The sequence below is a fragment of the Berghia stephanieae genome, chromosome 7 (assembly GCF_034508935.2).
Source record: "Berghia stephanieae isolate SIO BIC M18660-M18661 chromosome 7, UCSD_Bste_1.3, whole genome shotgun sequence".
Lineage (NCBI taxonomy): Eukaryota > Metazoa > Mollusca > Gastropoda > Nudibranchia > Aeolidiidae > Berghia > Berghia stephanieae.
In genome coordinates, this window is record NC_088366.1 from 10080231 (window position 1) to 10094415 (window position 14185).

Genomic DNA, 14185 nt, shown 5'->3' on the forward strand with positions numbered 1-14185 from the left:
AGACTACTGAATCCAATTAACCCATCCTGGTGTCCTGTTTTGTCTGATTTGCCAAGTGTTGATGTGGCGTTAGAACCTTTGTAACGCGATTTGACCATAATGAGTGGATATTCTGCTATGTAAAACGCACACTCAAGCTCAATCTCACTCGTGTGAAAAGTGATACTAAAAATAAACCTTTTATTTCTATTTATAGATTCGAAAGGGAAAAATTTCCCCAATAAAAAAATAGGTAAATTGATAAAGGGCGTTTTGTTAATACATTTTTAAATTGTATCATGAAATATGAGTTGATGTGCAGTTTTATCGGTAATGATTATACATATTATAATCCAGGGATTAGAAACAGTGGTATAGTCATCTCGTGGTAGAACACTTCCCTTCGAACCTTTAGGTTCTGGGTTCTATCAGATGCTATGGTCGACGAAATGTTAAAAGATATTTTTATTCACATTCTCTCACCGTATTCGGGTATACTTTTTAAAGTTAAAAATAGAATGGAGGATAACATAATAAGGAATTCGAATGCTAATGAGTCCAGGAAAATGATCCGTCAAATGGGTGGTATCGAAAGCAAAAAAAGATCACAATTTACACGATGTAAACGAGCTTAATGATTCCTATTGCAGATTCAACAACCGTTCTACAACCATCAACGATCACACTGAATCTAGCAACAAGGAAGAACCAATATTTATGGATGAAGGAGAAGTCAAGAACAAATTTAAGCACTGCAAACCAAAGAAATCGCCTGGTTCAGACATGATTCGTGGAAATATTCTTACCAACTGTTTTGGACAGCTTGGTTCCCTATACAAAACTTTTCGACGATCTGTCGATAACCAAATTGTCCTTGCTCTGTCTCAAACTTTAATTATCGTACCAATGCCAAAAAAAAAACAACCTCCAATAGAATTGAATGATTAACGTCCTGTCGCATTAACATCAATCGTCATGAAATGTTCCGAGAGATTTTGAAATGTTAACTTCTTCAAAAAGTGTATGATTACCATATACTTGACAAACACCAATTTGCTTATCAACATGGACGAAGCGTGGAAGAGGCCTTATTAACTGTTATGAGCACGACGAAAAAAACATCGAGACAAAACACCCGCAAATTATTCACGAATCTTATACGTTGACTTTTCATCTGCTTTCAATTCAGTGAACAGAGCCATCCCCATTAACAAGTTGTAATTCATGAACCAACCACGATATCTCATACAATGATTCTATAACTTTCTATTGGAAAGACTCTAGTATGTTAAAATGGGAATACATTTCTCTGTAACAAAGTCCATTTCAATTGGCTGCCCACAAGGATGTGTTAGCTCCCCAATTTTGTATATCTTGTAGCACAATAAATGATTGTATATCTATATATGATGATTGTCTTGTTGTTAAATATGCAGACGATACAGTCATTTGAGGACCTTTGGATAGCCAAAAATCAGAAAATTATTATATTAACCAAAATCATCAATTTATGAACTGGTGTCAGAAAACACTGCACTGAACTTAAATATCAAAATCAAAAGGACAATATTTTGATTACATAAAAAAATCAGGTTCCTCCAATAGCCATCGAAATAAATAATCATAAAGTTGAACTTGTTAAGCAATTCAAATCTTTCGGATTGATCATTGATGAATCACTTAATTTCAAATTTCATGTAGATGGCATCTCAAGGAAACTTTGTTAAAGAATGTATATTCTCCGAAAATGTAGAAATCTTGATGTTTAACAGAAAGACAATGTTGCAAATATAAAATTCCATTCTACTTCATATAATAATTTTCAGTTTAATAGTATCGTGAGGAAGGTGGGTAGTAACAGAGAAATCACAATTAAATGAAATAATTAAAGAATCGATTAAACTAATGAATTGCAAACTGAAAAGCATTGAACAACACTACAAAAGAGCTGTTGAGGGGAAAACATTAAAAATTCTCAATTACAAGACACATCCTTTGAAATATGAATTTACTCTCTTACCCTCCTCTCATTAATAGATATAAGTTTTCTTTCATACTGTCTGCAATGTGCGGCTATGTGGTCTTTTGGTATGACACTCGCTTTCGGATCGGAAGGTCATGGGTTCGAGCCTCGTGCTCGGCGCATAATTGAGTCCTTGGAAAAGGCTCTTTACTCACTTTCTCTCACCATACTCAGGTGTAAAATTAGTACCTGGCCGTTAACAGCGTTGTCTTTGTCCGAAAAATTGTAATATCGCCCAACAGGCGTCCTACATGTTAAATGTTGCTGTTGACCAGGGACCCCTTGTAAAGCGCTTTGAGCTCATTTAGTGGATATTGCGCTATATAAAAGCTCAATGTGACGATTCTTGTCGGTCCCGGAGGGTCTCGGTAGAACCAGCAGATAGCCCAAAACGTCAACTAAATAAAAGAAAAGACTAAGAAAGATGTACAGAGGGAAATCGTTGATAAGTTCCCTCAGAGTGGAAGATCGGGTCACTGCACTGAGCCTATCCTGATCTTAGGGAAGAGAAAGAATTAGAAAGTCCGTGTTTCACGACTAGACAATATGTAACCTTTCGCCTCAAAACGGTATTATGTCGTGTTGGTTAAGATATTGAAAATTGAATTTATAGCCAGAAATGTCAGATTTGTGTTGAGTTTATACAATTTATTTAGGAGAATGGCAACCATATTTTAGGGTGCGAATGCCAACAATTTATACTTTGACCAGTTTAACATAAAATTCGGTTTTTAAGCAAATGGTTCGTTCCGACATAATACCATTTTGAGACATATTGATAATAATATTACACTGATCCCGAGCACATTCGAGATTATTTTCTGACCCCAGTCCACTTGACCTTTTGAGCTTTTATATAGCGCAATATCCAACAGAATGTGCTCAAAAGCGTTTTACAAAAGATCTCTAGCCAACAGCAACACTTAACATGTAGAACGAGATATGACGCATGTTAGGCGATATAACCATTTATTTTGGATAGAAAAACGCTGGTAGTGGCCAGGTACTCCTTTTACACCTGAGTACGGTGAGAGAACGTGAGTAAAAAGACATTTCCAAGGAGTTGCGCCGAGCGATCCTCGAACCCAGGACCTTCCGATCCGAAAGCGAGTTTTATACCATATGCAGTGATGGGTATGATAATAATAATAATAATAATAATGAAATTTATTTATATTGCGCCCAATCCTTTATACAATAAAGATATCGGCGCATAACAATAAAATTAATCCATTCAAATTACTCTCTTTCCCTCTCTCTCTCTCTCTCTCTCTCTCTCTCTCTCTCTCCCTCTCTCTCTCTCTCTCTCTCTCTCTCTCTCTCTTTCCCTCTCTCCCTCTCTCGCTCTCTCTCTCTCTCTGTCTCTCTCTGTCTCTCTTTTTCTCTCTCTCTCTATCTATCTATCTATCTATCTCTCTGTCTATCTGTCTCTCACTCTCTCTCTCTATCTATATCTCTCTCTATCCATCTATCTATCTATCTATCTGTATATATATATATATATATATATATATATATATATATATATATATATATAAATTATACAAACAAAAACATGAAATAATAGTGCTCAACTTTTAGATAAAAGGAGCTATTTATAAACATTTCAAGTATAATTATGATCTTCTACAATATTTTTTCAAGCGTTAGCTCTCATCAGGAAGTCTCATCTTCATGATGAGAGCTAAAGCTTGAAAGAATATTGTAGAAAATCATAATTATACTTGAAATGTTTTATGTATATATATATATAATATATATATATATATATATATATATATATATATATATATATATATATATATATATATATATATATATATATTATAATATTTACCACAATGGTGTTCTTAATTCTTCTCCATGTTCGGGCTTTGTCTGTTGTCCTTCGTAAATTCTGTCATTGGAGAAACTCTTCGGTCGCCCAAGCTAAAAAAAAATACCAATGTGGTAAATATTAAAATAATAATTCGCTCCATTGCTACATGTCGAGCACTATTCGTACAATATTTGTATTCAACACGACTCAATATATGTATAAATATAACACACACACACACACACACACACACACACACACACACAATAGATGATAGAACTGGGAAAATTACATTGCGGTAGAAGTCTAGCGTCCAATCCAAAAAAAAAAAGGGTCCAAGAATAGCCAGATCCCAAGCCAGCGGGTCGTAAAAAGCCACTAATGATGTGTGACTCCCCCTTTTTGAGTCACCTGGTCCTCCAGGTTGGGGGTTGGCAAAGGGTTAACACCCCTTTTGTAAAACTCAAACCGCTACAGATACACTGACGGACAAATCAAATCCTTTATTTTTAGCTTGGGCGACCGAAGAGTTTCTGCAATGACAGAATTTATGAAGGACAACAGCCAAAGCCCGAACATTTAAAATAATTAAGAAGCTGATATACAGAGAAGTAATAAGACATAGAACGAGTTTGAAAAGTTAGCTCAGGATAGAGAAGATGGAAACTATTTGTCTGTGGTCTAGACCCTGACCCAGGGTCAAAAAGACAATGATGATGCTGATGAACGCTGTTAAAATCTGAATAAACTCCGACTCCAAGGCCTAATGGCTATGAGGAACAACTACCAGTGTCCAAGGGGGGCAGCGTGGCTCAGCGGCACGGTCTTTTCTTCGTACCCGAAAAGTACCGAGTTCGATCACTCGCCGCTGGACTGTGTGGCATTGGCTATGAGAAACCACCACTTGGCACCAGGTTTGCTCCAACATCATAATGGCGTCTTGAGGCCGTGGGCCACGAAATCTATTCCATGCATTCAAGAACGCATCTATGTTATTTCCTTTATGGCGTTAATTATTGTTATGTTTACGAACAATTCTTCCTTTATTTCTCTTAACTCTTAAACAGTAGATTTTTGACCAATCAAAACATGGAATTTGTGACACACCTTCACACGTGCTTGGACAAACATAGTTGGTTGTTTATAAAGAATAACGTGAATGAAATCGACCTCGTTATGATCATTGTTATTGTTTTTATACCGCCAAATGGGTGATTAGTTATCACACGATTTTCTCAATCATAATATAATTCTTTAAGTTCACATATAGATAGTGTGCGCTTGGCTAAAAAGCTCATAACATCATTGCCATCCGGAAGTATAACGAACCAACACACAAAACATTGTGTAATCATGAACTTTTATAGTCGGGGTAATACAGTTTAGTGAGCATTACTCACAAACGCGGATGGCAAAATACAATAACAAAGGCTTGAGTGACGTCATCTTCGAACTATCTATAGATAGTTCGAAGATGACGTCACTCGGGTCTTTGTTATTGATTTTTGCCATCCGCGTTTATGAGTAATGCTCACTGAACTGTATTAACCCGACTATAAACGTTCATGGATACACACAGATAGTATGCGCTTGGCTAAGAAGCTCATAACATTGCCATCCGGAAGTATAACGGACCAACACACAAAACTGTGTGTATCCATTAACGTTTATAGTCGGGATAATACAGTTCAGTGAGCATTACTCACAAACACGGATGGCAAAATATAACAACAAAGGCTTGAGTGACGTCATCTTCAAACTATCTAAAGTCTGAGAGAAATTAGTGAGATTTTCATCCAAAGGGCTGGATAAAAACAATAACAAAGAGCTGAGTGACGTCAATTTTGTTGTCTATAAACGTTCAAGGTTATAGATTGAACGGAGATGACGTCACTCGGCTCTTTGTTATTGTTTTTTGCCTCCCATATGAGTAACTCTCACTGACTTGTATTAACCAGGCGATAAACGTTCATGGTTACACATAGCTTCGTGTGTTGGTACGAGTAATCCGGCTGGCAAATGTTATGAGTTTTTTAGTAGACGCATAGCATCATTAAGCGACAATCGAAATATCTGTTTTGACATGTCATGTGACTGTTGACACCAGGCTATGTAAAACGTGTGTTCGTCGGTGATTAGAATGTGCATGTGTTCTGTTAATTGGTGTGCCTTTATAAGCAAGGAAGAATTCCCATGTATTTATGCATTAAGGTTTACAATTGTTATTAAATATGATTTAGTCTTCAAAGTGGTATGTTCAAGTCAGTCATTATACCGAAAGCAAAGGTCATTTGCTGTGTGTGAAACTATATATATATATAATATCATATAATAGGCGTCATGTCCCGTCCAATGTGTTAAGTGTTGCTGTTGGCTAGAGCCCCTTGACTATTATCACCGTTGCTATTCAAAGGAAGAAATTTTATATGACTGTCTAACTCACTATAGATAGTATGCGCTTGGCTAAGAAGGTCATAACATTGTCATCCGGAAGTATAACGGACCAACATACAAAACTGTGTGTACTGTGTGTTGGTTAGGGCAGAATTAGTAACCATCGTTCAAAATTAAAAAGACTGGCTATCTTTTATACATTCATTCATTCAATGTTCAATATTTGTCTAATGGCATGGAACTTTTGCTCCAAGTCAAACACAAAGAAAACTAGAAAAATCCAATATTCGTTTCCACTGTGCGCACTCATTTAAGTCTAATGCGGGGCCTTGGCTTTTGTTAATTCGATGTCCAGGGGGCGTTGCTGGCTGTTTATTGAAGGCGGCATGAATCGAAAACACAAACTCTCATCGTACTCAGGTGTAAAATGAATACCTGGTCGGAAACAGTGTTGTCAGTGTCGGAGAAAAATGTCATGTCGCCCAACAGGCATCATGTCTCGTCTTTGATGCTGCTATTGGCTTAGGGTAACTTTTAAGTCATTGAGTACACCGAATGGATATTGCGCTTCATCAATGTTCTAATGGGTTTATTTATTTAGAATGTGTGTATATTATTGTGTGTAAGGGTTGGGGGGGGGGGGGGGGGGCATGTGTGGTTTGCATTTTAAAGAGGTGTGCTCACGTGATTGGCACTTACGATGGGCCTATGTTAAAGAGGTCCATTTGCCGACCTTCCTCTACTCTAAAGCAAAATTGTATATCACCTTATCACTGATGTTGTCCATAGATCCTATCACAGTATCGGTATGGATCGTGGTTATGGCCCATGATATTGGCAAACGTCAGTGCATTGAGATTTATGAATATATTTTTTTTTTAAATCATGACAACAGCATCGTTTCTGAACATTAAATTCAGTTCAATTCAGTTCAATCCTCTCCGGGCCTGCTGGCATTTGAGCCGCCGATGAAAGAGATCTCCACCTGATCCTGTCAGCAGCTATTAAATTGTTGGGAGGTTTTATGGGAGGTTTTACTGTAAATTTCTTAAATATGGGCGTCGTATTTTACTTTCAAATTTTTTAATACCGTAAAATTATATAATAATCACATCTGACACATTAATTGATTAGGTACTTTAGTACATCGCTTCGATTTAACGTGTTCAAACCGCCGAGTCATGACAATCTCTATGATTCTCTATTTTTATGTCATATTCATTCTCATGACAATTTCTATACCTGGGATGTAAAGAGGATTATCCAGCTTTATCTAAACCCGACAGCGCATGCGCGCGGGACTATTTCAAAGATAAATTATAATATTTACATAAAATGCGAAGGTTATATCATCACCATTATGATGAAAACAAAAGCAAGCCATTTGTGACCTGAAATTTGAGAACGGTGTTTTTTTTAGAGTGGTAGTTAGTGATGCTAAAAATGAAGTCAATACAGAAGATGAAGAATAAATGGCATTTGTATAGCACATTATCCCTATTTCATTTGGCCTTAGACGTGTTGCATTCTTTAAATGAATAAAGCAATATTATAATGAAAAATAAAAACAAAGCAATTTCAAGTATATACATAACAAAAGACAACACATTTTTACACACACGATAGGAAAAACTTCATTTATAAAATAGAAATAATGAGACAAAAAGTTGAGTTATCAATTTAGATTTGAAAGATAATAGATCTAATTTGTATTTGGTTCGTACCAACAATACACCGTGTTCGACACCCCGAGGCGCTGTAGGTCACCTCTCCCTATCTGAATATTCAGCGCTACCTTGCGGATGACGCCTAGGAGTTTCTGTCAGTCTTTCTTTGGAATAAGCTCTAAAAATATGTTTTTTCCTTTGGGATGAGTAAAAATGATTTTATATTTTTATTTTATGCTCATATCAATATTTATACGGAAAACTAAATTTATGACCAAGTTTGAGGTTGGGTTGTTTAGTGAGTAGAATAAATACAATTTTGTCTGTACAAGACATTTTCTTTTTGGGATGCAATAAAGAATCATTTTTATCATTGTCGGTAATAGCCCTTGAGGTGAAGCATGGCGTTCCATGACATTCAATCTCTGTAGGGAGACGGAACTCCGGTAAAATATATCCAATCCTTAAACCAAGGAAGTCCTGGAGAAGAAATGTGAAGGCAATATCTGGCAAAAAGATAATCGTTTGCTCGGTTATGGCCCTTGAGCGTGAAGAATTTGGTTTCCATGACATTCACCTCTGTAGGGAGACGGAACTCCGGTAAGGTATCTGCAATCCTTACCTCAATACCTCAAGTGTCTTTGACACATTATGACCGTATAGATTCGCCAATCATTACTGTGCTGTATTATCATGTATCCTTCGTCATATCCCGTGGCTTTGACACATTGTGGGCCATATAGATTTGCCATTCCTCCCTGTCCTGTGCTGCCATGTATACCTCGTCCCATCCCGTGGCTTTGACACATTGTGGCGACATAGATCCGCCAATCCTCCCTGTCCTGTACTGTCATCTATCCTTCGTCACACCCCGTGTCTTTGACACATTGTGGGTCATATAGATTTGCCATTCCTCCCTGTCCTGTGCTGCCATGTATACTTTGTCCCATCCCATATCTTTGACACATTGTGGGCCACATAGATTCGCCATTCCTCCCTGTCCTGTGCTGCCATATATCCTTCGTCATATCCCGTGTCTTTGACACATTGTGGGCCATATAGATCTGCCATTCCTCCCTGTTCTGTACTGTCATGTATCCTTCGTCATATCCCGTGTCTTTGGCACATTGTGGGCCATATAGATCTGCCATTCCTCCCTGTCCTGTACTGTCATGTATCCTTCGTCATATCCCGTGTCTTTGACACATTGTGGGCCATATAGATCTGCCATTCCTCCCTGTCCTGTACTGTCATGTATCCCTCATCCCGTGTCATCTCCCCAGTACACTCTGGTATAAAATTAGTATTTGGACGTTATCAGCGTTGTCTTTATCGGGGTAACAGATGGAATAACCCCTTAATAGGCGTCATGTCTCGTCCAACGTGTTACTGCTAGCTAGGGACCCTTTGTGAATCATTTTGAGCACGTCTTGTGGATATTTCGCACTATAAATGTTCATGATTTTACATATCACTCACTTGAATTAATAATTAGATCATTAAATGTGTATCAATTATTGCAGGTATTTGGCGGCGTTTGGTTATCCAACAACCCCGCCGCCACATCCTCCGAATGAAAGATGACCGCGTCGCATAGTTGAGTCCTTGGAAAACACTCTCTACTCACACGCTCTATCACACTCTATTACTCTGGTGTAAAATAAGCCCCTGGTCGTTAACAACGCTGTTTCTGTTCGAAAAGAAATTTTGTCAAATCGCCTAACAGGCGTGATTTTCCTCCTGCATGTTAAATGTTAAGCTAGGGAACTCCCACCCCCCACCCCCCACTGTAAAGCGAATTAAGAACGATTAGTGAATATCGCGCTATATACAAACACGATCTTATATTTTGAAATAATACCCTATTGATGTGATGGGTCACATATAATAGTACTAGCAGGGAAACCTTAAAACAAACACCGCATCCCCCCGCCCCCCCCACCCCCTCTTTTTTCTCCTATGATATCTGATGTATCGTTACCTCGTTTATTACAAATTTAATGAGCAGTACGAATTCTATTTCAAAGAGTTCGACAAGATCGTATTCCATTTTCCATCATCGCTTTTATAACGCTATTGTACCATAGTGTGGCATCAACTGTTGTAACGCGGCACTCTTGTCTGTCATGTCAACGATAGTCGATGTGTCAACTACCTATGGTTAATGTCTTAATTAAAACTATAATCCATTTCACTCAGATTGGAAGAGAAAACAGACCAGACGAGAGCCAATCAACATCATATAATATTTTCCTTGTATAATTCGAAATTGTTTCTCTAAAAATGTCATCAGGTAGGTCAAATGTCTATTGATGTTCATGAAATCTACTCAAGTTAACTCACTCAATCCTAGAGATTTTTGCTACTTTTCAAAATTGGAAAAAAAATGTATTAAAAATGAGAATGTACATATATATCTAGTTTTATTCAACTATCATTAACGTGCAAAACTAAAAACACTAGCTTTGATACTACGCCTATAATTTGTCATAAAAATGTAATAAACAGGCATGGGGGTAAAAGTAACCCCTGGTAAACTACGGATATAGTCGGTGTTAGGGTTGAGTGAGTTAAGGAATGTGGATTTTTTAAATTTCCTTCTTTCCTTCCTTCTTTCTTACGTCATTTAGTTATTTAATGATTTATTCATTTTATAAAAGTTATTTATTTAAGCATCTAATTAATCGTTTATGGTCTGTTCATTTATTTACTCAATTATTTATTTTGTATTATTTTCGTCATCAACATTGTTATCATTACTATTATTATTATTATTATTTATTATTATTATTATTATTATCATCATCATCATCATCATCATCATCATCATCATCATCATCATCGTTATTATTATTATAATCAATATCATTATTATTATTATTATTATTATTATTATTATTATTATTATTATTATTATTATTATTATTATTATTATTATTATTATTATTATTATTAATTCATAATATATCATCATTATTCTTTTCATAATCATTAAGAGTTACGTAGGTCAAAAGACCTTAAAATATTATGTTGTTCTTGGATATATGTGACCTTTCGCCTCAAAACGGTATTATGTCGTGTTGGTTAAGATGTTGAAAATTGAATTTATAGCCAGAAATATCAGACTTGTGTTGAGTTTATATGATTTATTAAGGATAATGGCAACCGTATTTTAGGGTGCTAATGCCAACAATTTATACTTTTGAACAGTTTAACATCAAATTCGGCTTTTTAAGCAAATGATTCGTTCCGACATAATACCGTTTTGAGACGATGGGTCACATGTATGTAATAGTTGATGTAAATACAGGAAAAGATCAAATCGATATGCGAATTTTCTAATCAAAAGCTAACTCGGCTACATTTGTATAATAAATAATTGCTCCGATAATTGACTAGTTCTATAAAAGAAGAAATTATGAGTTGTTTAAGATGATATGAATAGAAAGATTAATTTTAATGAAATGAGTGTTTCTTATAAATGATAGTGATCAAAGCTACAAATGAATAAATGATGGTTACCTAACTGTGCGACTATGTGGTCTTGTGGTATGACACTCGCTTTCGAATCGGAATGTCCTGGGTTAGAGCCTCGCTCGGCGCATAGTTTAGTGCTTGGAAAAGACTCTTTACTCACTTTCTCTCATCGTACTCAGGTGTAAAATGAGTACCTGGCCGTTAACAGCGTTGTCTCTGTCGAAAAAAAATATGATAATATCGCCTACCAGGCGTCATGGTCCGTCCTAAATGATGCTGTTGGACAGGGACCCCTTGTAACCCGATCGTTTATCTGGAATTTAGTAATGTATTGTTTTATTGTTTTTTAGTTATTGGCTGAAGAAGGGTTTTGAGCCCGAAACGTTCCGTGTTTGGAATTTTGTTCTTCTTTGAAACTTTTATATTCATTTATTTGTTTATTACTTTTTACAGTTCACAGGTTCTAGCATTCTATTTTCACTTTGTTTTGAACTCTGAAACATTTTATCCATTCTCCTCAATATTGCATGTCATCTCAATCCAAGATTGATATTTTTTGTTATAGATAGTATGCGCTTTGCTAACTCACAACATTGCCATCCGGAAGTATAACCCTAGAAAGAGGAGCTACGACTAGAAGGGACAACTCGCCGTTCGCGTGGCACACACCACACTTGCCTAGTGATTTGTTAGCGCGTGTTAGCAACACGCTCCTTGGCTGGCCGCCGGTTTCGCCTGGCTAGACTAGAGGGGGAGGGAGGGGAGGGGAGGTCTAATTAAACTGGGCACGTGTGTGTGTACCCTTTGTTTAGTTATTATTTTTATTGGGCCATGTGTTGTAGACACCCATCAGTGGCAATTTGTCATTTAGTTACACTTGTTATGACGTTATATAATAACGATAACATTGAACAGATATTTCACTCCTACTTATTTCTCTCTCTCTCTCTCTCTATCTCTCTCTCTCTTCTCTCTCTCTCTCTCTCTCTCTCTCTCTCTCTCTCACACACACACACACATACAATTGAGGAATGTGAGTACATTTAGTTAATTTTGTTTGCCACCCCCCGCCCCTGTTTCTCTCTCTCTCTCTCTCTCTCTCTCTCTCTCTCTCTCTCTCTCTCTCTCTCTCTCTCTCTCTCTCTCTCTCTCTCTCTTCTATCTATCTATCTATCTATCTATCTATCTATCTATCTATCTATCTATCTATCTATCTATCTATCTCTATCCCTCTACCCCCCCCCCTCCTCCCATTCTCGCTATATCATATAAATCTAACTACCTATCTGTCTATCTATCCCCGACCCACCCAACCCCAAAATAATTTTTTAAATCACAGATTATATTAATAATAATAATAATAATAATAATAATAATAATAATAATAATAATAATAATAATAATAATAATAATAATAATAATAATAATAATAATAATAATAATAATAATAGATTTTTATTGTCCATAAATATGGCAATTTGTCATTTAGTTACACTTGTTATAACTATATACTTATATTATGATAACGATAACATCGAACAGATATTTCACTCCTACTTATTCTCTCTCTCTCTCTCTCACACACACACACACATACACACACACACACAAACACTAAATGTAAACATAGAAACATACACATAAACATACACATCCATAAACAGAAAGGCAGGCGACAGCCGTATCTAGGGCAAACACTTAGCGAGGCACACGCAATTCGCGAGTCAGCGTGCGAGGGCTGTGACCATTGGCTCAAAGAAGGAGTGTCCCTTCTAGTAGTTAGCTCTCCTCTTTCTGGGGTATAACGGAGAAACACACAAAACTATGTGAAACATTTAACGTTTATAGTCTGGTTAATACAGTTAAGTGAGAATTACTTATAAACATGGATGGCAAAAAACAACAACAGACCTGAGTGACGTCAACTTCATTCTATCTATAAGTTCAATATTTAGCATTCTCATATCTCGAGATAATAGGGTTTTAAGATAATGAAGATGAGGCAATATAAACATACGGACAATCTGGTGCTTTGTTTGTTATTCCACTATAGATAGATCGACGATGACGTCACACAAGTCTTTGTTATTGTTTTTTGCCATCCGCGTTTATGAGTAATGCTGACTGAACTGTGTTAACCTGACTATAAACGTTCATGGGTACACACAGTTTTGTGTGTTGGTCCGTTATACTTCCGGATGGCAATGTTATGAGCTTCTTAGCCAAGCGCATACTATCTATAGTGCTGTATTAATAGTAGTAGTAGTAGTAGTAGTAGTAGTAGTAGTAGTAGTAGTAGTAGTAGTAGTAGTAGTAGTAATAGTAGTAGTAGTAGTAGTAGTAGTAGTAGTTGTAGTAGTAGTAGTAGTAGTAGTAGTAGTAGTAGTAGTAGTAGTAGTAGTAGTAGTAGTAGTAGTTTCAGATTATCCGTCACCTCCTATTGTCAGGTACCCTTTATCATCTGATTTGAGCAGGCATACAATCTTATGCAATTTATTTATTTTTTTGGTTAAATACACTTTTCTTATGAATAATGATCCACCGATTCACAGACTTCATCCGTACTTATACCGACCAACGAATATACGAATAATAATCGAATAGGAGAGACGGGTAATAATCGAATGATCTAATAATAGTAATATTGTAATGGCTGCTAATTCGGATATGATAATAAAATAATAATAATAATAATAATATAATAATAATAATAATAATAATAATAATAATAATAATAATAATAATAATAATAATAATAATAATAATAATAATAATAACAATAATAATAACAACAACAATAGTTATAATAATAGTAATAATTACAAA

General features: G+C 36.1%; 1 protein-coding gene across 1 annotated transcript in view; it reads left to right on the plus strand.

The window, feature by feature from the left end:
* Nucleotides 1-9932: 9932 nt before the first annotated feature.
* LOC144976668 (solute carrier family 22 member 4-like) overlaps nt 9933-14185 on the plus strand; it is a 19522-nt gene continuing 15269 nt past the window's right edge. The window contains exon 1 of the mRNA XM_078920997.1: nt 9933-10175. Within this exon, the coding sequence (XP_078777123.1) occupies nt 10166-10175 (10 nt within the window). The 5' untranslated portion in view covers nt 9933-10165. The remainder of the gene's footprint in view (nt 10176-14185) is intronic.